The sequence below is a fragment of the Nomascus leucogenys genome, chromosome 13 (genome assembly GCF_006542625.1).
Source record: "Nomascus leucogenys isolate Asia chromosome 13, Asia_NLE_v1, whole genome shotgun sequence".
NCBI classification, from domain to species: domain Eukaryota; kingdom Metazoa; phylum Chordata; class Mammalia; order Primates; family Hylobatidae; genus Nomascus; species Nomascus leucogenys.
Genome location: NC_044393.1, coordinates 5,893,960 through 5,918,548, shown reverse-complemented (window position 1 = coordinate 5,918,548; position 24,589 = coordinate 5,893,960). Strand labels below are relative to the sequence as shown.

The following is a 24,589-nucleotide window of genomic DNA, read 5'->3' as shown; positions in this document are numbered from 1 at the left end:
AGAAAGGAGGCTTGTTTTTTGCTTTTAACCCTTTTTCCTACCTTTAGAAAATCATACAGGTGTTTAAGAACTCCTATTCGCACTTCATCTAGATCCTTTAAAAATCCATTGAAGATAGGCACCAGGTCAGCTGCTGTTAACTGATCCCCAAGAATCACAGCCAGCTCGTGAATGGAGAAGGCTAGGGTTCGCCGTACCTTCCACTAGGGGTGCATAGCAGACAGACGAATCATGACAAGCAAGTGCAATTCAACCTCTTCCGTATCTTACATGGCATTTTTGGAGCAAAATGAATACTGCCAGGTGTTGGCCACTTAAAGCGTTATTTCATCAGAGACCAGTAAACATGCCAATTTGCATCCACAGAAAATTCAGGTCAATAAGCCTTGCTGCAGCTTCCCTTTTCTCCCTAATGAATGACCCACCCTCTTTCTGCACGTGCCTCTGAAAAGGCTTTTACCTGTACATCAGAAGCCAGTGTTTCGTATGTATCTTTCAGGCAGTGCCAATTGTGCCTGCCCAGGGTCAGTGCCACCCCTGGGAGGCTGTAGGCACAGTGTGTGGCTATGTCAGCGTCGACAGTCTGGGCTCGAGCTGGGTCAGTCATGGACACATACTGATCTAGCAGCGGCTGAGGTATTACATCCTGGGAAATGAGAGAGAAAGGAGGCCACCGTGAGTGCAGGAAAATACTCATGAAAAACAAGGAGTTTGGAGTTTAGAGGTGAAAACAATAAAGCACAAATGTGAGAGGAACAGGAGGCCTTCCTAAACCCAAAGGGCTTTGGATTGCCAACTCTGTTTTCTCCAGAGAGTGGGTTTTCAATTTTGCTTGAAGTGAAAGCAACACCCAGAACTCATCTTTTCAAGACTGGCACAATATTTGATATCATAGAAGACAGTCTAGACAGCAATGTCTGCTTAGGCTGGTACATGCAGCTCTTGAGAATGGAGACTGGCTTCTCTTTTCTTACAACTGCCCCAAGAACCTAGCACCTGAGACCTTATATTCTGATAATCACGCCTACGTCTGACTGTTTGATTGAGATAGCACTCAATCAAATCAGTGTTAGATGTCCTATTTTTTTCTCATATTAATTTGCTTTATTAAAAACACTATTATAGATTGTTTAGAAGCTTAAACACTACCTTACAATTTTTTACAATTATATTAGCAACACAAAATATGAATTAAAATATGTAATCAATATTGATGGAAGAAAAAATATTTGGTTCCAATTCTTAAAGTTAACTTTAAGAAAATATACAGTTTTGAGTTGCCTTTTCTTCCACCCCCCAAGAAACGAACCTGTAATTTAGATTTATTCTCTTCAAGTGGGGTGGGATCCTGCCTCTGGTCAGTCTCCAGATGGTCACTGGTTCCATTTCTGGGTTCACCTGGATCCTACAGAGTTGATTGGACATGTTACCAATTTGCTCCAAAGGAAGCAGCTGTCCTGTCACTTTCCCTTCAAAGAGTCCTTTTTCAATGCCAGAAATTACTTCTGTAAGCCAAGGCAAAAGCTTTCCTTGAAGTCAATGGTATCTTTCCAGATGTTAAAAATTACATTTGCACAGTAACATATGATACTGTATAAACCAGTTCTTTTAAGTGCTAAGGAAAATTGATTTCATACATTTTAATTTCAAGACTGCTGGAGGTCCTTACAGAAATACAAAGGCTAAAGTGAAAGCAGTGAGGAGCAACCCTGTAAGTTTGCATCCACTATTCCTGATGCCCTAGGGACTCCCTGGTATGGCTAACCAACACCTTTAAGTAATATTCACATGTTTAAGGCACAGACTACTCCAGAAAGGTGAGGTTTGCAAGAAATGGTAGAGCCAGCACCGCCAGCATTTCTTGGTAATCAGGGATTGCAGCAATGGTGGGTCCCTGAAAGAGGATGGGGGCTGGGGAACCCAATGAATCTGAGAGAAAAGATGTGGCTGATACAGGAGTATTTACTCAGAAAATTGTCCTAGATTTTCACATGTACAAACACTCCTAATGTTTGCTGATAAACCTTTACATTAGGTAAACAATTAAAATGAACAAGAACATTCAATGGTGACATTTTGGTCTCTGATCATTGATTAACATTAACTGAGATGGACCTGACCTTCTCCGTCAACCATAACATGGATTTCCAACTTGCACTTGAAATGTCATACTGTCTACCAGCTTAATGCATTCTGACAAATCAGCTCAATATATGATCCAGGAAAGTCGATTAACACACCGATAGATGCTTCGTTTGCTCTGAGGCACGCCACCAAAACCTTCAATTCCCAAGGTTTTCACTGATATGTACTGTTTATTTTAACAGAGGACATGATAAAACAGAAATATTTTGGTATAAAAACCTAAGACCTCAATTTCTCCAAGTTAATAAATTCACATATAGTAACAAGATGTGTCATCAGAATCACTATTATCCCTTTAGAAATTAATTTTATTCCAAAGTCTTCAGTGCAAGCGTATGTGCAGCACTTAATCCAGGAGCCAAATCAAGGCTTCAGCAAATCACCACAAGTCATGGCACCCCCAGAAGGTATTGTGAGTTCCCCAAACCCCAGTGGGACACCATGCTGGCTGGCTCCCTGTGCACCCACCACTCAGCATCCAGCAGCCTCCTTTCTAGCAGGATCCCGACTCCGTTCAGGGGGCTCCCATGTTTCCGCCCAGTTCACCATGCTCAACCCATGAATGCACTCTGTGACTGTGGCCAGGAAGAGGGAGGCAGAAGGAGAGGACAGGGAGGTGGTTTCCCGCCTGGGGTGTCCTTGTTCTTCAAAAGAGACAAGTGGGAAGACACAGGCCCTGCCTTCCACCAGGCATTTCATGCTGACAAGAGCCACCACAGCAGAGGGGAAGGGTGGACAGATCAGCACCAAAGGTATGGAGTCTAGCAGCCCAGAAGCTGCCCAACCACAGCACTTCTTCCTCTTGTCTTGTGCAAGAGAACATTTTCCTCATGGCTCTTGGAGTTTTTTATTTCCTTTCCCTTCTTTTGCAACAGGAAGCATCCTAATTAATCCCACTAGGACCTTGGGGTCAAGCCACAAATTCAAGGGCTCTGCCCTCCCACACCATAAAACAAAGGCCCCATTACACAAACCCTTTTAAAGCCGCAACTCAAAAGCCCCAGCCTGGAGGAATCTGTTCCTGGTTTTTTTCACCTCTATGATAAAGAAGTCCAAATACTATCACATCCCCACCAAGGTAAATGTGGTCACACCCTTCTACTTAACACTTGCAACTTTTGCACTCTAGGTAACAAAGTTGACAATAATGAGCTTTCTTGCTAATATTTTTAGCAACAAACCAGCAGAAGAGGATATCACCCCGTTTCTTATTAATCACAGATAACCAACTCCTACACATTTTATGTTTGAGTTTTAAAATGTTTTATTTTGCTTTATTACAGCAGGCCTAAGGGGTTAAGGGAGGTGATAAGTTAATCACTGAAATCAAATTATAAACTGTATGAAGAGAGAAACAATTGGTATTTAGGCCCTGGAGACCATGAGATTGAAGAGATTATCCATCATGGCACATGATAACGACACAGTGCTATCCCAATGACTGTATGACCACAGACTCCTCCCTCATTTTAATCCTCTATTCTGCCCCCCTACCTGTGGAAGACCCCAACTTAAAGTGGTCCAAGTGGAAGCTTAGTAGAAACTAGGACAGCTCAAGAACCTCCAGCTACAAGGGGTTGACCCAAGCTTCTGGAGAAACCTGAAGAAATAAATCATGGGCCCCTCCTCACTCCAGCTTTGGGGCCGTGGTCTCACAAGGGGCTGGTTCCACCCACAGGAGGAAGGGGGTCACTGGTGCTTTTTCAAAAGCTCTCCTCTGAGAAACAGCATGCCAGGACCAGCACTGGAGCATCCACGTATGCCAGAGCACCTACCAAATGGGGGGCTGGTGTGACGGCTGCTCTCGGAGGCCTCGTCCACTTGAAATTCCAGGAACTGCCTGAATTCACCCTCCACTATTATTAAAAGATGTCGATGTCTGTTAGCAGTGACACAGAGCATTTACATGGTTAATCTCCCCAAAGAAGAAGTTCTTGTCATCTCTGGAGAAGAGGGAAGGTACTTTCTGTGCCCACCCGTCTTCGTGGGAGCACATCGGCACTATCAATCACCTGATTGATTGGTTGTCTAGTTATCCAAAACATGACCTTAAGAATAAAATGAAATTTGCCATTTATCATCTCTGCTGGGATATATTAATAAGAGAAAATGCTGCTTTGTGATTTCTGTCACATCCTCGGTGGCTGAGGGATAGGGCAAATACTTACTGGGCTTTGTAATATCCTGGCCACAAAGAGCTCATTCTGAGATGATGAGGCTGCCAGAGTGATCTGATTGTCAGAGGCAGAGCTGGGATGTGAAATGGACACTTCATTTAGGCCTGCTGTTGGCTTGCTCTTGGGTTCATTCACGGAGTCAAGCTGTGCAGCTCTCAGTGCAGCGGATAATACCTGAACTTGAGCTGTAGGAAGAGAAGTTTCAAGAAATTAACAACTTTATTTGGTTTGTGGGGGTTTACTTCAGAGAAGTCTTCAAAACAACATAGTCTGCACTAAGCTACAGGGTGTGGGTGTACTACAGTGACACATATCTGTTCCAAAGTGACAATGCTCTGGAGTCTCAAGACAAGCTCTCAGCAAGGTGGTGATATTTCCGGCCACTAACAATAACTATTTCAACTAAATGCCAGCCATGCACAGAACATCAAACCTGAACTTGAAAAGTCTCAATTCGGAAAAACCCAAGTGACTCCACCATGATTCACAGAAAGACAGCATGGTATCGCTGAGCAAGGACGGCTGGGAGGCCCAACAACTCAGTGAAGGGTATCCCGCTCCCCCATTTATGAAGCAGGATGGCTACTTGCTCACATACACATACGTACATGTGCACACACACACCCATGCATGAATACATCCATTTACACACAGATGAGTAATGCTCTCACTCACCAAGCCCCAAAGGCTGCCCATTCTTTCTGTCCAGAGTATGACGGTTTGAGATTATCTGAACAGTAAAGATCACATATTTCACATACCTTTCTGTAAAAATAAACTGAATGTTTTAGTGTCCCCAACCTCCCAAAAGACACACACACACACACACACACACACACACACACACTACTTCCTGCATCCTGCTTCTATTAGTTAAATTTGGTGGACTCCAACATTCATCAAAACACTGAGAGCTTGTAGCTGGCTCTGCGCTGTGCCCAGGACAGGTCCCACTGCTCCAGTGCTACACACCAGGCCCTTCCCAATGGCCTGAGTGACATCTCCTGCCTGCCATGGCCAGTTCACAAACAAAATGAATCACTTATTTCTAGATCTTCTGGGATCATAGATCCCTTTGAGCTCTGAAGAAAGCTACGGGCCTTGTCTTACAAAGAAATTAAGCATGCACAAACATGCAAGATTTTACAAATAATGATTTCAGGGAACTGAAAGAACCCTCTGAAACTCATCCCCTGACTTCTCTGAATGGTGGGTTCTCAGCCAATCTCTAAAGCCCAGGCCAAATGTCACCTGCTCTGTAAGGTCTCTCCCAGATATTTCCTCTACACATCGCATCCCCTCCATTCCCGGCCCTCGCCATGCCCCACACGGTGGCTGCCTGCACAATCCCCTTAACCACATCACAAGGGCCTCAGGGGCCACAGTCATCACTGCCCAGCCCCCAGTCCAGCTCTTACACGGGGATTCAGGCAGCTCAGTAACGTGTTTTCCAAAAACAGACCTTTGTCTCTAGCTATTAGAAGTGATATGTTACGTGTGCCCATTCCTTCAGCAAACATTGATTTAATTTCCTTCATAAATCTAAGGATAAAGGATAATCACAGGGCTAACTGAATTTTCACAGTTCCCTTCCCGAAAGCTTCACAAATCTCTGCCCAGCAACAGCAGCAAGTGATGTTTTTTTCCAATTTCTCCAATGCCAGGAAGAATACAAATATAGCAGTGTGCAGAGAAGGAAGATCACGATAATGGGATATGGATTGCAAGGTCCAGATCCCCGATCAGATGCTCAGTGGGAGCACGAGTCATAAAATGAAAAATACCCCAAAGAAGTAGTTGTGCTTTTCCTTCCTGTACAAAGACAAGAACCTTAAAGTTTAGCTAAGGGCTGCGTTAATAGGCTCCAAAAGGAGGCCATCCTTGGCTGTTCATAACTAGAAAGGGCATTCTACGTGGGAGATGATGTAAGAGTGTGTCTAAGGAGCTAATAAAATTTCCCCTGCTACAGATATGCCCACAAACTATCCACTTTCCTATTAGAACTGACTTCAGACTCTGTGCACGTCCATCTGCAAAATTAGAAAGCAAAATCATTGCATAGATACCTTCACAGAGGTATTTCTGACTTTTCGAGCTGTACTGAGACTGAACAAGTCTCTCCTCTCAATGTGTATACAGTGTAAATGAATACAGGTCCACACACACAGGCGTCAGTACACATGCCTGGGGAAGAAGGAAGTGGCGAAATGCAGCACACGACACAGAAACATCCCATCTTCTCTTTAATGACAATGAACAACATTTACCTTGAACATCTGGATCATTCATCAGATGCTCCTGCAAACTATCAAGGACTTTCTGAATCTCACTCCGGGCCACACAGCTGTTGTGCACAACCCCAGGTCTGCTGCAGTTGTCCTCCTGAGGCCCAGCCTCACTCAGAAGCAGCTCTAAGTCCTTGCTTATGTCAGGGAGAGGAGTTCGCCAATAAAGAAAATGATTGAACACATCCTCAGTGCTCCTTGGGCAGGCCCAGGAATCTGATCCAGGGTAGCTGCTGATGGTGAGGTTGTTAATGTTAGAAAGCTTTGAGAAGGCGCCAGTCTCTGGGGAAAGCCTGGTCAACTCAGCTCCAGCCGACACAGAGCTTTCCACAGGGTTTTCCGTTGGGCCATCAGAGGAGCTACTGATGTGCACGAAATTACTGGTTTTCGCTGAGGTGCCTTCCACGGGTAGCTCTGGCTCCCTCTGCACAGGCTTTGCTGAACTTGTTAAACTGAGGGAAGCAAACTTTTAATACTGTGTAACAGACTGAAAGTCACAGGGAAAAACACGAGAACCACATCCTCACCGAGTCCTCTACTTCCTAGCTGACCACTGGCCCCTCTTTGTGCCTACTGGTGTCAGCTGACTAAAATCTCACGAGAGGATAAGAGGTTTGTCAACCCCTACTGCCCGCCGGGAGTATGATGGGCACTGAAAACACCACTTGAAAGTTCAGCCATTCTCTCCACTATACTCCAGGGCTGAGCAGGCCTGGACTTCTGCTGGAGCACCTTTGGTACATTTCACCCATTTCCTGCTCATGAGTACCTCCACCAGAGGGCAGGCATTAGAAAACAAAAGGCGCTGAAACTGGTAAGAGCTGGCTATTTGTTAACCACCTTGAGGTCTTGAGGAAGACACTGCCCATGGGCCTGCCATACAGCAGGAGCTCAATGAACTCTGATGGAAGAGGGATGGAGGGAGGATGGGCCAACCTCGGAAGGATTTGTATTCCGTGAGGCATCAGTTACCCACTCCCACACGCCTGCATGCTAGCAACAATGGAGAGATGTTTACAAACGACCTCAAATAGGATGGTTGGTGTATACACATCAGCCTCAAAGGAAAGACATGACAAAGCCAAGATCCAGCGCCATACTAGCAAACACTGGAGGGTCTACCACTGTTGGTCAGGAGTGTCGCCTTTATGTACATGTAACCCAACCTCCAAAAAAGTACATTTGGGAGACTTCACATTTTTCCCTAAGTAAATTACCCAGAGAACTTCATTCATCAAAAAGTAAGAGAAAATTTTCTTTATAGGTTATTTAATCACTAATCTCAATGAATATTTTATCTAAATTTAGGAGACACAGTAGCTTCATTATTTATAACCCAGTAGTCATGTTTCAAAATCATTATTGCAATTACTTTTTGCTTCTTTACATAATTAAAGCTCTAATATTCCATCTTGCCCAGAAGGTAACTACTAAAACTCGAGACAAGATAATTGCTGAAATTTTAGGTGGGTGCTTAAGGTACATCGAGGGTCCTGGTGGTGACCCTAGCCAGAGCATACCTGGCAGGAGAAGTGTTACCACCACTGCTGGGAGCAGGTGAGCCAGAGGCAAAACCAGAGTCCAAATCCTGGGTGAGTGGCCAGATGCTCAAGGCGCCATCCTCTCGAAGATAAAGGCCAGCCCTGGAGGGGTTTGCAAAGGTGGAAATGAAAGGGCCGAGGGACTGGAAGGCAGCCTGGCGCACCTGGAACCAGAGAGAACGGTGCAGTGAATGAACGCAGCATCGGCCAGCGGTGGTGGCCAGGCCTGAGCCCAGGCTGAAACAGATGGTTGGACACCACACAAGCTACTCTCCACCACATTACATCTATGGAGATTTATTGCTTTCTAACTCATTCCTTAAATTCCAAATACTATTATTCAACAGAAAGTAAGGAAAAAATTTAGCCCCATTATACTGTTTTCATTCTTCCGGAATATTAATTTTATATGAATAATACATTTTATATCAAGTATTTGAACAGGCCTTATTAATCATTATAGACATGTTTATGATAGGAACAGAAAAGGTAACAGTTCAGTTACATAGTTTTTTCTATCTCAATTATGATTTTCATGATATTCATTCACTATAAATGGTATGGTGTACCTCACCTTCTTAATTCACCCCAAGCCTTTGAGATTTTAGTTTCCCTGAGACCTCACAAGGTCTAAATGTGATTATGGCAATCAGTAACTGAAGGGACAAAATACAAAGTTACGAGCCCAGAAGTGAATCCCAGCCTGGAAGCCAGACGTAGCTGTTCAGTTGGTCAACAGAGGCCAGTGTCTAGACAGGGCTGCTGGCACTCACCCATCGGCAGGGGTCGCTGACAAGTCTGATAAAGAGCGGGGAGAGCTGGGTTCTGCGGACCCCAGGGGAGGAGCTGTGCGACACAGCCGTGAAGCACTCCGCACAGGCTTTCCGCATGCCCCAAACAGCATCAGAGCAGAGCTCAAAGAACTTTGGGATCTGCCAAAACAAACAAAAGAGTGCTACTCCAACTGGAGACCCTGAGGAAAAGCAGAACCTGTTTTTTTTAATTTATGTATTTATGTATGTATGTATGTATGTATTTATTTATTTATTTATTTTTGTGAGACAGAGTCTCATTGTTGCCCAGGCTAGAGTGCAGTGGTGCGATCTCGGTTCACTGCAACCTCCGCCTCCCAGGTTCAAGCGATTCTTGTGCCTCAGCCTCCCAAGTAGCTGTGATTACAGGCATGTGCCACCACATCCGGCTAATTTTTTTGTACGTTTAGTAGACATGGGGTTTCTCCATGTTGGCTAGGCTGGTCTCGAACTCCTGGCCTCGGGTGACCTGCCCGCCTCGGCCTCCCAAAGTGCTGGAACCTATTTTAATGAAGTAGTGAAGGCATATGCAGAAATTAATGACAAGGAAAAGGAAAATACATACTGGTCTAAAAGGAATCATTTGAAACAAACAGATATTATGAGAAGTGGAAGAAATAAACATTTCTTTTACTTCCTAATTTTAGTAAATGACTTGGTTACCTTTAACAGATAATAGAGAAAACCCCAAAAAGGGCAGAATGACTGATATTTGTTATATGAATTGTAGAGAAGATTGTGAAAGACTCTGAAACAGTAGATGTCCCAACTAACTCACCCACCCAGGTATCACTGTCTTTGCCTAGCTATTTTACAACTCTGAAGTGACAGAAGGTAGGTTGCTAAAACCTGATAGTAATGCAAATAATTCCTGCCAACAGAAATGCAAATTGTGTCCAGTGAAATGCAATCAATTATCACCCTGGATATTGACCAGTTTTGAATTCATTTGTAAGTTCACTTCGATATTCCTTGCTGACTATAAATGAGTACTTTGAGTTCTCCATTAAACTGGCTGTAATAGCTTACTGGTTTTCCTCACTAATAAATGAGTTAAATAAAATCTTTGAAATATGTTCATTTCATATCTCTATAAAGGTCATGATTACATCTCCTTTTAAAGTGTATCCTTTAAAAGGGCTTTGTTTTTAATATCCTAATGTAAAATAGCCTAAAGTCTCAAGGATGCTGAAGTCACCTGGCTGCTTAGGGAAGTGGATCTCTGCTATGCATCAGAATCATGTGGGACTTTATCAAAAATGCAGATGGCTGGGCCCTCCCCAGGCTTCAGATATATAGCCAGAGGTGAGACCCACCAAGGCCAGGGTAGTGTTCAGAACTGAGAAAGGGGACTGGAGGTGAGGCAGAAAAGGCATCTACGAAGGGACCTGGAAGGCCCAGAAGGCTCTAGATTTTAACCTGTAAACCAAGAAAAAAATCCCAACGGTTTTGAGGCCCAGGAGTGAGGTGGTAGAGTGGTGTTCTAGAAAGAGCAGCAGAGAGAGAAGAGAAAGAGCAACTTGGACAGTGAGAAGAAAGCAGGGAAAAGTGACTTGTAAGGAGGAGACAGCCAAGCCCACAGGAAAAAAGATGGGGGTTGCTTCCAGCCCATTCCACAGACGAGCTACCTAATGCTAAGGAAAATGTTAGCTTCAGAAGTTATGAAATTTGAAATTAACAAATGCAAAATTGAGCTGCCATTCATAAATCCAAAACTTAAGTGATTTGAAAGTGCATTAAGAAGCAAATCAACAATTACAATGGGCCAAAATGTCACATACCAAAAATTTCTCAGTGGCTTCTTGTCCAACAGCATGACAAATGTCACCAAAATTTGCAGCACAAACCTTAAAAAGGCAAAAGGCATATCTATTATTCTTATCTTTCTTTTTGTCTTAACAAATTGTAAAAACTGACAAGCAGGAACTTTGAGAACAATTACCCCTCTAGTCAGGCAGCTAATAAGCCTTTCCCAAGCCCATCGCCCATACAGCACAATGCCAGGTGCCTCCATTGCATCAAAAACAGAAGATTTACAAGAAGGTGCCAAATTCTAAGATTTTCTGGCTCCTAATTGATCTTGATAGAGAATGCATGTTAGCAATAAGGCAAAAGAGAGGCCCCTTAACATTCCCTGCATGGTAAAGAAGACCTGCTGTCCTGCCTGTGTATCATCTACAGAGACCAGAGGGGTGATGGCCAGTTACAAGCAAGGTGCAGGATGAGGCTGTTTAGGGAGGGATGAGAGAAAATTTTCTCTTACTTTTTGATGAATGAAGTTCTCTGGGTAATTTACTTAGGGAAAAATGTGAAGTCTCCCAAATGTACTTTTTTGGAGGTTGGGTTACATGTACATAAAGGCGACACTCCTGACCAACAGTGGTAGACCCTCCAGTGTTTGCTAGTATGGCGCTGGATCTTGGCTTTGTCATGTCTTTCCTTTGAGGCTGATGTGTATACACCAACCATCCTATTTGAGGTCGTTTGTAAACATCTCTCCATTGTTGCTAGCATGCAGGCGTGTGGGAGTGGGTAACTGATGCCTCACAGACTTCAAAAGGAAGAATTTGACAACCAAGTGACAAGTGACTAAAAGGGAATTTGGGGTTGGAAGGTATAGCAAAGATAAGAAGGTTCTGGATCAAATCACCACAGATAATCAAAGTCCTTGCAAGCCTGGGCATCTAACCATAAACCAGCAAGGTCCCCTAACTCTCACCCTGTGCCTGAGAGCGACAGGTCTAGTCACACAGACTCTTATCTCCAGGTCTCTACGCATTTCCTACCTGCAGGAAAAACTGGCAACACTGTTCAGATATTTTCCTTACATAGTTCACACTGGACACATTTCTCCCCCAGACTATGTCTACTGAAGAAGTCCAAAAACTTTAGAGAAATCAATTTTGAACTTTTAAGAGTTTTGGAATTCTTACATTCCTACCTTCCGAACTTGAAAGAGCTTCCCATCACCACACAGTTCACAGAATCGGGGGAGTAGCAGGCGTTCGACTGTACTCTTACTCAGCATTGAAGCCATTTTGCAGATTATCTATAAATTTAAAAAAAAAAACGAATCATTTAAAATGCCAAAGCACGTAAGTGACACGTAGCACTAAAGATATATTCCAAAAGCCAATATTCAAAATATTCCCAACATACCTAAGAAGGAAAAATAAAAAACACCTTCTTTTGAGTTTTGTCAAGTTATAAGATCAACAGAAGGCCCAACATTTCTCCAGTTTGACTCAGATAACTGTTTGTCTGAAGCTCAAGAGTTACTATCTGCCAGGTCCCCATCCCCACCTTGTGCCCAATACACAAACAAACAAAAATGTATGTGCATTGGCTCATTTTACCTTCCCAAGAATCCTATGACATGGGCATTATTTATCCTCATGTTTCCAGATGAGGAAATGCTTCAAGAGGTTAAATAGCAAGACTAAACATAAACAGTGGGGAGGTGAGACATCCAGTGACAGCAGGACATGGTAAGCACTGGAAAATGATCACATTCTGGAGAAACTAAACAGTAGACCCTTACAAGAAAAAAAAAAAAAAGATTAAATTTTGCATTTATGCTGCTTTTTGCCTGAGGGTACTTCCTGTTCTACATGGCTATGCAGGGTAGCTAGACCTCAAGCAAAAGCAACAGGTAGAAGTCCTAGCCAGAGCAATCATACAAAAGAAAGAAAACAGGGCATCCCAAGCAGAAAAAAGGAACTATCTGTGTTTGTTGATGATATGATCTCATACCTAGAAAACCCTAAAGACTCCTCCAAAAGACTCCTAGATTTGATAAATGAATTCAGTAAAGTCTGGAGTTATAAAACCAATGTATACAAATTAGTAACACTGCTTTACACAAACAATGAGAAAGATGAGAATCAAATCAAGAACTCAATAGCTACAAATAATTAAAGTAAAATACTTAACCAAGGAGGTAAAAGATCTCTACAAACAGAACTACAAAACCCTGCCCAAAGAAATCACAGATGACACAAACAAATGTAAATACATCCCATGTTCATGGATTAGAAGAATCAATATCATAAAAATGACCACATTGCCCAAAGTAATCTACAGATTTAATGCAATTCTTATCAAAACATCAATTCATTATTCACAGAATTAGGAAAAAAAGTCCTAAGATTCATATAGAATTAAAAAAGTCAGAATAGCCACAGCAACACTAAGCTAAAAGAACAAATCTGGAGGCATCACATTATCCAACTTCAAATTACAGTACAAGGCTATAGTAACCAAAACAGCATGGTAATAGTATAAAAGCAAACCACTGCAACAGAATAGAGAACCCAGAAATAAAGCCAAATACTTACAAACAACTGATCTTTGACAATGCATACAAAACATACACTGGGGAAAGGATATCCTATTCAATAAATGGTGCTGGGAAAACTGGCTAGCTACATGGAGAAGAATGAAACTGGATCCTTATCTCTCCCTTTATGCAAAAATCTACTCAAGATTTTAAATCTAAGACCTGAAACCATAAAAATTATAGAAGAAAATCTAGGAAAAACTCTTTCTGGACACTGGTGTAGGCAAAGAATTTATGACTAAGACCCCAAAAGCAAATTTAACAAAAACAAATATAAATAAATGGGATCTAATTAAACTAAAAAGCTTCTGCACAGCAAAAGAAATAATCATCAAAGAGACAACCCACAGAATGGGAGAAAATATTTGCAAACTATGCATCCAACAAAGAACTGATATCCAAAATCTACAAGCAACTCAAACAAATCAGAAGAAAAAAAACAAATAATCCCACTAAAAAGTGGGCCAATTATATGAATAGGACATTTCTCAAAAGAAGATATACAAATGGCCAACAAGCATATAAAAAAAATTCAACATCACTAATTATCAGACAAATGCAAGCTAAAACCACGATGATATACCATGTTACCCTAGCCAGAATGGCCACTATTAAAAAGTCAAAAAACATAGATGTTGGCATGAATGGGGTGAAAAGGGAATGCTTATATACTGCTGGTGGGGATGTAAATTAGTACAACTTCTATGGAAAACATTATGGAGAATTCTCAAAGAACTAAAAGTAGGTCTACCATTCAATCCAGCAATCCCACTATTGGGTATCTACCCAAAGGGAAGGAAATCATTATATCAAAAAGACACCTGTATGCATATGTCTATTGTAACACAATTCACAATTGCAAAGATACAGAATCAATCTAAGTGCCCATCAGCCGATGAGAAGACAAAGAAAATGTGGTAGTCTGGGTAGTGAGACCTGTCTCTACAAAAACTAAACAAAATTAGCCGGGTGTAGTGGTACACGCCTGTAGTCCCAGCTACCTGGGAGACTGAGGTGGGAGGATCACTTGAGCCGGGGAGGTTGAGGCTGCAGTAACCCAAGGTTGCACCATTGCACTCCAGCCTGGGCAACAGAGCAAGATGCTATCTCAAAAAAAGGAAGAAGAAAAAAATATATACATACACATATATATTTTTTTTTAATGTGGTATATATATATACCATGGAATACTACTCAGCCACAAAAAAGAACAAAATAATGTCTTTTGCAGTAACTTGGATGGAACTGCAGGACATTATTCTAAGTGAAGTAACTCAGGAATGGAAAACCAAATGCCCCATGTTCTCACTTATAAGTGGAAGCTAAGCTATGGTTATACAAAGGCAAATACAGTCATATAATGGAAACTGGAGACTCAGAAGGGGAGAGGGTCAGAATGGGGTGATGGATGAAAAACCACCTATTGGTGTTCAGCGTACACTCCTCAAGTGATGTGTACCCTAATATCCTAGACCTCACCGCTATACAATTCATCCATGTTGCCAAAAATCACTTGTATCCCTAAAGCTAGTGAAATAAAGACATATATACATACATAAATTTTTTTAAAGCTACAGTTTTACTGTGAAGGAAGGAGGGAGCCAAAGAAAGGAAGGCTCCAAAATCTGTGGTTAAATCCTACCCTAATCCTTAGCTGATCTTTGAACTGTGCATGCACAGGGGAGATGATGAGGTTCATAGAGAAACAGTAACTTAAGGATGAAAGAAGTGAGCTGTTTCAGTTGCTGCCTACTACAGGAAAAACAGAATCGGAACTGCTTTCTAGAACAAAGTCAATACTCTCTAGAGGTAAATAACAAAATCCAGAGTTTCTACAATGTTTCAACAAAATACAATAGAAAATGAAAAATCTATAGACATGAGAAAAGAAAATGTGACCCATAGTCAAGAAAAATATCAATCAGCAGAAAAAACACCCACAGAAAATCCAGATATCAGAATTAGAAGACTTTAAAAGGAATTTAAAGCAGCTATTACAAATATGCTCAAGTACAAAGAGCAAAATAGGGCCACAATGAATGAACAGATTAGGAATCTTATCAAAGAAATGGAAACTATAAAAAAGAACCAAGACTTCTGGTAATAGCAAAGTCTAAGACTAACCCTCCTATAGCTAAAAATTATAGAATCTTGACAAAACATAAAAAAACACCATTTGAAAGCAGTGGAAAGCAACCAAAAGGCAGAAACTGGAGGAGGGACTACTCTTAAAAGATACACTGCAACAGGAGAGATTTGCAAGTAAGGTCCAAAATCTGTGCATAAAATGTGCTTAAATCTTTGGCTAACTGCTAAACTACATGTATGTGGGGGGGATCCCGGAGGACCCAGAAAAAAAGCAGCAGAGTCAGAAACTAAAAAAACTCAGCAGAGATTTCAGCTTCTGCTCACAAGGCAGATAATTTGGAGCTGGAGATTAACCAAGATAACTGCCTCCAGGACAAAAATCATTTTAGAAAAATATAACAGAATCCAGGGACTCTGCAATGTATCATTTATAATGTCCAATGTCCAATCAAAAATCACTACTCATGCATTAATAAGAAAAAAGTGATCCATAATATAAGCAGTCAATGAAAACCAACATCAAGATGATCCAAATATTGCAAGGGCCAGACAAGGACTTTACAGGAGCTGTTATAAATATACTCAAGAATTACAAGGAAAAATGCATAAAGAACAGACAGGGACTTTCTATATGGTAGAGATATAGAAACTGTAAAGATCAAATGGAGAATTAGAAGAATTAGAAACTTAAAAGATCAAAATGGAAATTCTAGAGCAAAAAAGTACAACTGAAATTAAAAATTTGCTGGCTAGGCCTAACAGCAGATGGGAGAGATGTAAAAAAAAAGAATCAATGAACTTTTTAAATTAATAAAAATTATCAAATCTAAACATCAGAGAGAAAAAATGATTAAAGAAAAGTGAACAATGCCTCAAAGACCTGTGGGACAATATCAAGGGTCCCAACTTTGTGTTATCTAAGTCACAAACTGAAAGGAGAAAAAGAATACACAAAAAGGTATTTAAAACAACAATAGCCCAAACTTCCCAGATTAGTTGAAAGGCTTAACACACCAATCCAAGAAGTTCGATGGAGACAAAACAGTATCCTAACTATGCTAAATCCAAAGATAAAGAGAAAAATCTCATGAGCAGCCAGAGAAAAAGGGATATTTTATATATACGAGTACAATATAAATGACAGATGACTTCTCACGAGAAACAAAGGAGGCCAGAAGACAACAGAATGGCATCTTTAAAATGCTAAAAGAAAAGAAACAAAAAAACTTTTCAACTCACAATTCTACATCCAGCAAAACTATCATTCAAAAATAAATGCAAAATAAAGACATTTTCAGATAAACAAAAATTAATAAATTTCATAATCAGCCAACCTGAACTACAAAAGGTACTAAAGGAAATTCTTCTGGCATTAAGGGAAAGGATACCAGATGATAACTCATATCTAGGAAAAGAAAGAATGACAATCACCAAAAGTGGTAAAAAAAAAAAAAAAAAAAAAAAAAAAAAAAAGGGCATATAAAAGGCTGTATTTTTTTCTTTTTTACTAATCCCTTCAAAAGATGTAACTCTTTAAATCAAAAATTAAAATACTGTACCATATGGTTTAAATATATGTCCCCACCAAATCTCAAGTTGAATTGTAATCCCCAATATTAGACGTGGGGCCTGGTGGGAGGTATTTGGGTCATGGGGGTGGATCTCTCATTGCTTGGTATTGTCCTCACAATAGTGAGTTCTTGCATATCTGGTTGTTGTAAAGTGTGGCACCTCCCTCCCCACCACTTCCTCTGTTGCTCCTGTTTTCATCATGTGACGTGCCTGCTCTGGCTTTGCCTTCCGCCATGAGTAAAAGCTTCCTGAGACCTCCTCAGAAGCAGATGCTGGCACTATGCTTCCTGTATAGTCTGCAGAACCATGATTCAATTAAACCTCTTTTCTTATAAACTACCCAGTCTCAGGTATTTCTGCATAGCAATGCAAGAATGGCCTAACACAGTGTATTCGCAGGCTCATAATGTAATATACATGAAAGCAACAGCACAAAGGATGAAAGCAAGTGAATGGAACCACGCTGTTGCGAAAGGTGATATATTTTTTGAAAATCCTCAACAGAGGAATTAAAATGCAATGCTAAAAAAATTCATTAGCCCAAAAGAAAACAGAAAATTAACAAAAAAACAGATGAGACATATGAAGACAGAGAAATGGCAGAAATAAAACCAAACATATCAATAATTACATTAAATATAAATGAACACTAAACACACTAATTAAAGAGCAGAAACTATCAGACTGGATATAAAAGCAGGACCCAACTAGATGCTAACAAAAGCACAAACACTTTAAATGTAAAGACATGTAAGTTGAGAGTAAAAAAATATAAACAAATATACTATAATAAGCAATAAGTATAAAAATGCTAGAGTGGTTATATTACTATCATAATTGATTATAAAATATGGATTACTGTCAAAGACATTTCTTAATGATGAAAGGGTTAATATATCACATAGACATTAACACTAAATGTATAGCTTTAAATGCTTAAAATGGAAAAGAAGGCAGGCTTAAAAATAGTTTCCTCTTTAAAAAGCTAAAAAAAGGACAAGCAAACAACTCAAGAAAGGAGAAGGGTGGAAATAATAAACAGTGGAAATCAATGAAAAAGAAATAAGTGAAAAAAACCAACGAAGCCAAAAATTGACTTGAAAACGTAAATAAATTTGATAAGCCCCTAGCAAGACTGATCAACAGAGAAAAAAACACAAATTACCAAGATCATAATTGAAAGGGGATAACACTACAGATCTTACAGACATTAAAAAGACAATAGAAGAATATCATGAACAAGTCTAACCCAATAAATCTGACAACTTACATGAAATTAATAAATTCCCTGAAATGTACAACTTACCCAGTGACACAGATGAAGAAATCTGAACAGCACCGTATCTGAATTAAATCTGTTATGAAAAACCATCTCACAAAGAAAACTCTAGGACCAGAGGTTTTACTGGAGAATTCTAAGAAATGTTTTAGGAAAAAAATAACTCCAATCTTAAACAAAACCTTTCAGAAAATAGAAAACGAGGTAATATTTCCCAACTAAGAACTCATTTTTTTAAGCCAGAATAATTCTGATTCTAAAACCCGACAAAGACATAATAGGAAAAGAAAATTGTTCTCTTGAATATAGATATGAAAATCCTCAACAAAATGGTGGCAAATTATGGAGAAGGGAGCATAGTAGAATGTCAACCAGAATCGTCAATAGACAGCAACGCTAGTGGGTGAAGGTCTGATGGAGAAGAGCATACTTAAATACAAGGTAATTCTCATTACTTCCAGAGGGAAAAAAGAGCACACTGGAGAAACCTGGCAGATACCGCATCTATCTATTAGGTCATCAGAGTTAACATCACCAATAGTAGGACAAGCTGAAGTCTTGTGCCTCCTGCCATGACACACTGGGAATACATCACTCCTGTGATACTCCTGCCAGAAAGACAAGAGTCTGAATCCAATCACAAGGAAACATCAGGCAAAGCCAAACAGGGAGACACTGCAAAAAAATGTGGCCAGTACTCTTCTAATATTTAAGTGTTACAAAATTCAAAGACAGACTCGGGAACTGTTCCAGATTAATGGAAACCAGAGAGATAGGACAGCTCATTGCAGCAAGTGACCCCGGACTGGGTCCCAGGCAAATGACGATGTTTGCATGTGAACGGTGGCTATGACGTTAGCACTGTATCGGTGTTAAGTTTCCTATTTTGATCATTGTACTATGGTTATATAAGAGAATTTCCTTCCTTTTAGGAGATATACATTGAAGTATTTAGATGAATGCTGCTGTTTGTCCTCAATAAATAAAAAATTAAATTAAAAAATGAAGTATTTAGATGTAAAGAGGGACGACGCCTCCAACTGAGTCTCAAATGTCTCAGAAAATAACAAATACAGTAAATATGCATCTGTCTGTATGTGTGGAGAGAGAAGGAGAAATGGAGGAGAAGAGAAAAAAAATGATAAAACAAATGAAACTAAATATAAATTACTAAAGAAGCCAGAGAGAGGTATAGGGGAATTCATACTACTATTCTTGTAACTTTCTTGCAAGTTTGAAATTGAAACAAGATGAAAAGTTGCCAAAAACAAAATTGTGAAAGAATTCTTCCATTCCCCCAACAAAGTAAAAAGAGAAGGAGGAAAGAACCAAAGAAGGAAGAAGGAAGGTAAGGCAGGGGAGTGAAGGACCAAAGTAGGGAGAGAAGAAAGGAAGGGATGGAGAAAGGCAGGGATTGGGGGGAAGAAGGACTTCCTGTCTCTAAAGTCTGTTATTCTCACTATATACACAGCACTGCCTATTTACGGTAGAAAATGGTTCTGGGTTAGTAATCTACCCATCGTTCTATTTGGAATTTGCATACAGGAAGAGGAGAAAGAAAACCAATGGGGGTGGAGCGAAAGGGGAAACTAGTCCATAACACAAATAAGGAAAAGGTTTGTGTCCTCAGAACAGAGGACACATATTTCTGATGTGATGCTTAGCAGAGTTGTACAAAGTGACAGCCACAATAAATGAGGATGTGAGGCTTCCATATCCAGGGTGATGGGCAACTAAAGCACTCCCAGTATCTCCATCCACCCCTCTCCATCTGCCACACCTGCATGACCTTATTACTATACAATATAAAACAAATCCAGAGTCATTAAAAGTCAGCACACCAGTGACAAGAAATTATATTCCCACGGCCCTGGGAACCACTTGTATGGAATGACGATCTTCACTTAGTTGCTAGGAGCCAACTGTTCTTTATAGCACGTAAGCACAAGATTCTTCTTAAATAAGTGCACAAATAAAAATTAGCTTAAAAATAGAAATGATGACAAAAAATGAGGAAGCCTTAACGTGAAAAAGTGTTGAGAGAGAAAAATAGGCTTCTGACAATGAGTTATAATCTCAGAATGCTAATGGCGTCCCTGCAAGCAAGAGGAATTATAATTGGTCTCCGGTGGCCTGTTTATCCTGTCTAGATATAATTACAAGATACAGCTCTTGCAGTTTTTACCGATTCATTCATCCAACAACTAACATTTATTTAGTACTGACTCTGGGCCTGGCACTGTGCTGGGTGCTGATGGTGCAAAGATACCACAGCCCAGTGTTTAAGAAGCTCACCATCTTGAGGGAGAAATAAACAAAACAGAATTTCACAACTCAACTGCTAAGTGACAGAAGACAGAGCCAACCCTTCTGGCTGCATCAAGGACAGAGTCACTAATATTGCGTAGGGTTTCTAGAAGGACTTCACAAAGGAAAATGCATACATTTCCCTTCCCAGGATTCCATGTACCCATGTCCCAAAATGGAAGCTGTCCCACATAACTCCATCTAAAACACCCAGGACACATGCAGTTGGTTATCTCTGATTTTCCCAATCATATATGCACTAGAATTGTTAGCATCAGAATCAACTAATTGTAAGTTCTAATGAGAGTGAAAAGTCGAATGAACAGATGTATTTTATCCATGAAGACGTGCAGTCTCTTTGGGAGTTGAGGCACTTCCTCCAAAATGGCACTGCTCTGAGTAGGCGTGTGTTTATGTACAGTGCAGATGTAGCAATGTTCACACCATCTGGATGCAAAGAGAGCCCCCAAACACAGAGGGCATCTGACCAGCCTAGTTTGCTTCTTTCCTCATCACCCTTTTAGCTAACAGCTCCCTGAATCACCTCCTAATAGATACACACTGGCACCTGCAATGTTTGGGGTATCACCCACAGACTAGCTAAATCAGAACTCTGCCTTCCTAGGGGAGCTCTATAAAGCACACATGTGGCCTTCTCTTCCTTGGATAATGACACACTATCATTTATTCCACCCACACTGCCATTTCCTAGCTAAAAAGAAGAGATTCTGTCTGTGTTCCACAGCTCTCTGGTACTCAAGGGGCAAGTCCCCCCCAAGGCCCCTTGGCCTCCAGGGTCTGAGGAAATAACTGCAGCAAAGCACACATGGGCCAGACCAGACACCCCACATTCCACTCCCATCAGATCTCCATGGGAGGAAAAGCAGAGGTCCTGCAGGAACACCTGGGAGAAAGAGACAAGCACAGTCTGGGCCATGGTGGGTGGGAGGTTCAAGATCACTTCTGTTCTTGCAGCCACAGTTCAAATCCTATCCATTCAAGTAATGAGACCAGCATCTCACTTGGAATGAAAAATACAATTCATGTGAACTAATTTGTTCTGCACGTGATTTGTGCAGATAGCTTTTTGAAGGCTTGTAATATTTTCCAAATATTTCTACCAAAAAAAATGAAGAAGAAGAATAATATTGCTGACAAGAATGGAGTATTTGGAAAGAAAACAAAATAAAAATCATGCAAAAATGCCTTTAGCATTATTTTTCATGGTATTATCAGTCTTTAGGGATAAGATATTTGGTTGTCAGTCGTAACCTTAGAAACTCGCCTAACCAACTTCCAAATGAAAAAGAAGATCTAGTTGGCAAAGTTCACTGCTCAACTGCCAAATACCCCAACTAAATGATATTATCCAGGTTCATTTTGCAAAACAAATTTAATTTCTTATAGAGAAACTTGAAATTTATAAAAGAACCCTGGAGAATTTGAATTTTAATAATCAATTATTCTTCAGCCTGATTCATCTTATAAACATATGGAATATGCAAAAATTAAATTAGTTTAAAAAGCCAGACCTTTAACGCATAGTTGAAAACTTTTACATAAATGAAGAGTAATTGCCAAATGTTCTGATGCTGTAATACATTTTTTTAGCTCCATCGCGTATAATGTTTCTGCACTTTAAAAAAGAAAATAATTCCTTTCTCTAACGTCATTGTTTCCCAAACAGGAAAACAACTATCTTCTGTATATTTTATTATACTCATAATTAATGCTTATGATTTTTTACATCCTTTATGGACAAATTTTTCCTAAAATGCTGGAATAATCCTGGAGCTATTTGCTTCTATAAGGCAAACAGAAAGGGTCATGCCATACGGCAACATTTGCATGGATCAGTGGAGGAGCAGCAGCTAAACAAAACAAGATGGCCCATTGTGACCTTTCCTTGAGCCACAAAGGAAAAGGCGCGAGGACAAATGGAGGCATCTTGATCTGAAGGCAGGAAAAGCCAGCACTGGATCATCAACTGCTGGTTTGTCAACAAGGGCTCCAGAAGCGGGTAGAAAATCCCGCCTGTATAATCATTTAACAATGGGCACAGAATCTTGCAAACCCAAGGATACCAGACTATTAACTAGAAGACACTGAGCATTTATACTATTCCTTTCACTGCACATCTTTGACTGATAGAAGCACAAATACTTTAACACAGCATCTCCCACATGCCTGTAAATGTTTGGCCACATCTGCATTCTTCACAGTGACTCTTCTTATTTGCTTACATACCTATCTTAGTCTTCTCCTAATCTATAGACACACAAGTCTACTAAATTTTCTTCTTAATTGTCTAAGTACCACCTAAAATTATCTCACATAGCATACTAGGGTTCTTTCTTTGAGAAGGAAGGCCCATGGTCCAAGTAGGTTCAAGGATTTACCTATAAATCTCAGCATCTTGTCCAACAGAAATCTAAGCCAGCTACTGCTGCTAAGCCCAAATCACTCTGATTTCTCAAGCCTTTTCTTCTTAAAACAATTGGTGTTTGGTTTTTTGTCCTTGTGACAGTTTGCTGAGAATGATGGTTTCCAGCTTCATCCATGTCCCTACAAAGGACATGAACTCATCCTTTTTTATGGCTGCATAGTATTCCATGGGAAGGGGAACATTACACACCGGGGCCTGTCGTGGGGTGGGGGGAGGGGGGAGGGATAGCATTAGGAGATATACCTAATGTAAATGACGAGTTAATGGGTGCAGCACACCAACATGGCACATGTATACATATGTAACAAACCTACATGTTGTGCACATGTACCCTAGAACTTAAAGTATAAAAAAAAAAACAAAAAAAACAATTGGTGCTATAAGGATGCTTACTTCCAAAACATGCTCACGGCTGAACTGTGAGCTTTCTCCAACCTAGGTCGAGTAACTGGTTACCTTGTTCATGAGAACAGTGCTGACCAAAATCAAACACGTGTAATACTTCAAGTCAGGTATAAGTCAACTTATGGGACAGTGCCCACAGGTGCTGGGCAGTCATTCCCTGGACAGACTTACGCTCACAGCTTCTGCTTTATATTCGTCATCACTGTCTGGGGCAGAGAGCTGCAGCAGAATGGGACACACTTTGTTTTCAATATCATGCTGGAAAATTAGGTCTTGTTCCAGAAGAATCAAGAGCACTTCCTGACTTGATTTTCTCACCTAGAAGGGAAAAAAAGGCAGAAGGTGAAGCACAAGTGAACAGAAGTGCCCTCAGGATCAAGACCAACCCCACTGAGCAGGGGTGGCTGAGCCGGCCCCTACCTACCCCCACCCCCATACCCTAAACACCCTGAGGACCACTGGGCCTTCCTGCCTTCTGCTGCCCCTCCTGCCTGAGGCCTTTGAATAGGCCACTCCCTCTACCTGACTGGCTACCACTCCTCCGCTCCAGCCCAAAGCCCCTCTGCTCCTGGACCCTGTTCGAACAGGTGCCCAAACAATACTCGACTAGTGCCCTGGACTTTTTCCTTCACAGCTCTTGTTCCACATTTCTGCATTTATATACATACAAACATATAGAGGGTTTTTTTCTGTATGATTTCATAATTGCCATCTGTCTCTCCTGCTGCAGAGAGTGAATTCAGAAGGCAGGTACCACATCTGATTTATCCTTTGTCTTCCAGTGCACCCTCAGGACCTGGCAGCCTGTGGCACAAAATTTTGCGTTCTGTAAGGATCTGCTGAATCAATGGATGACTTCCTGCCTTTTCTCCTTTGTAGGCAAAGAGACTGGAAAACACTGCAGCATCCTCCTGCGACTTCATAAACCCTGGCATGCCACACCTGAGATGGGAATTATGTCTGGTACAACAGAATGCACAGGGAAGGGGCCCAAGAAAGAGACACTGACAAAGGGGGATGTTCCCACAGAAAACAAAGGCTCCCCCAGTCCACAGAAGAAGAAGGTGGAGGAGCACTTGTTCTTTGCAGTCTGCATGGAATGAGCAAGCACTAGAACTCAGAGGGGTCCAAAGAAGCTGAAGAGACATTTTTGGGGAAATGAAAGCACATAAAACTCCAATTTATAGACAAAA

The 24,589-nt window shown here is 40.9% G+C and overlaps 1 protein-coding gene across 1 annotated transcript in view; it reads right to left on the bottom strand.

The window, feature by feature from the left end:
- The window catches only part of LOC115830475 (putative serine/threonine-protein phosphatase 4 regulatory subunit 1-like), a 48,527-nt gene that overhangs the window by 1,075 nt on the left and 22,863 nt on the right, over nucleotides 1-24,589 (bottom strand). The window contains exons 4-13 of the mRNA XM_030826554.1: nucleotides 23,568-23,714; nucleotides 11,902-12,009; nucleotides 10,742-10,807; nucleotides 8,922-9,080; nucleotides 8,128-8,312; nucleotides 6,590-7,059; nucleotides 4,314-4,507; nucleotides 1,310-1,405; nucleotides 461-646; nucleotides 42-203 (exon numbers count right to left, since the gene is read on the bottom strand). Coding sequence (XP_030682414.1) covers nucleotides 42-203; nucleotides 461-646; nucleotides 1,310-1,405; nucleotides 4,314-4,507; nucleotides 6,590-7,059; nucleotides 8,128-8,312; nucleotides 8,922-9,080; nucleotides 10,742-10,807; nucleotides 11,902-12,009; nucleotides 23,568-23,714 — 1,773 coding nt within the window. The remainder of the gene's footprint in view (nucleotides 1-41; nucleotides 204-460; nucleotides 647-1,309; nucleotides 1,406-4,313; nucleotides 4,508-6,589; nucleotides 7,060-8,127; nucleotides 8,313-8,921; nucleotides 9,081-10,741; nucleotides 10,808-11,901; nucleotides 12,010-23,567; nucleotides 23,715-24,589) is intronic.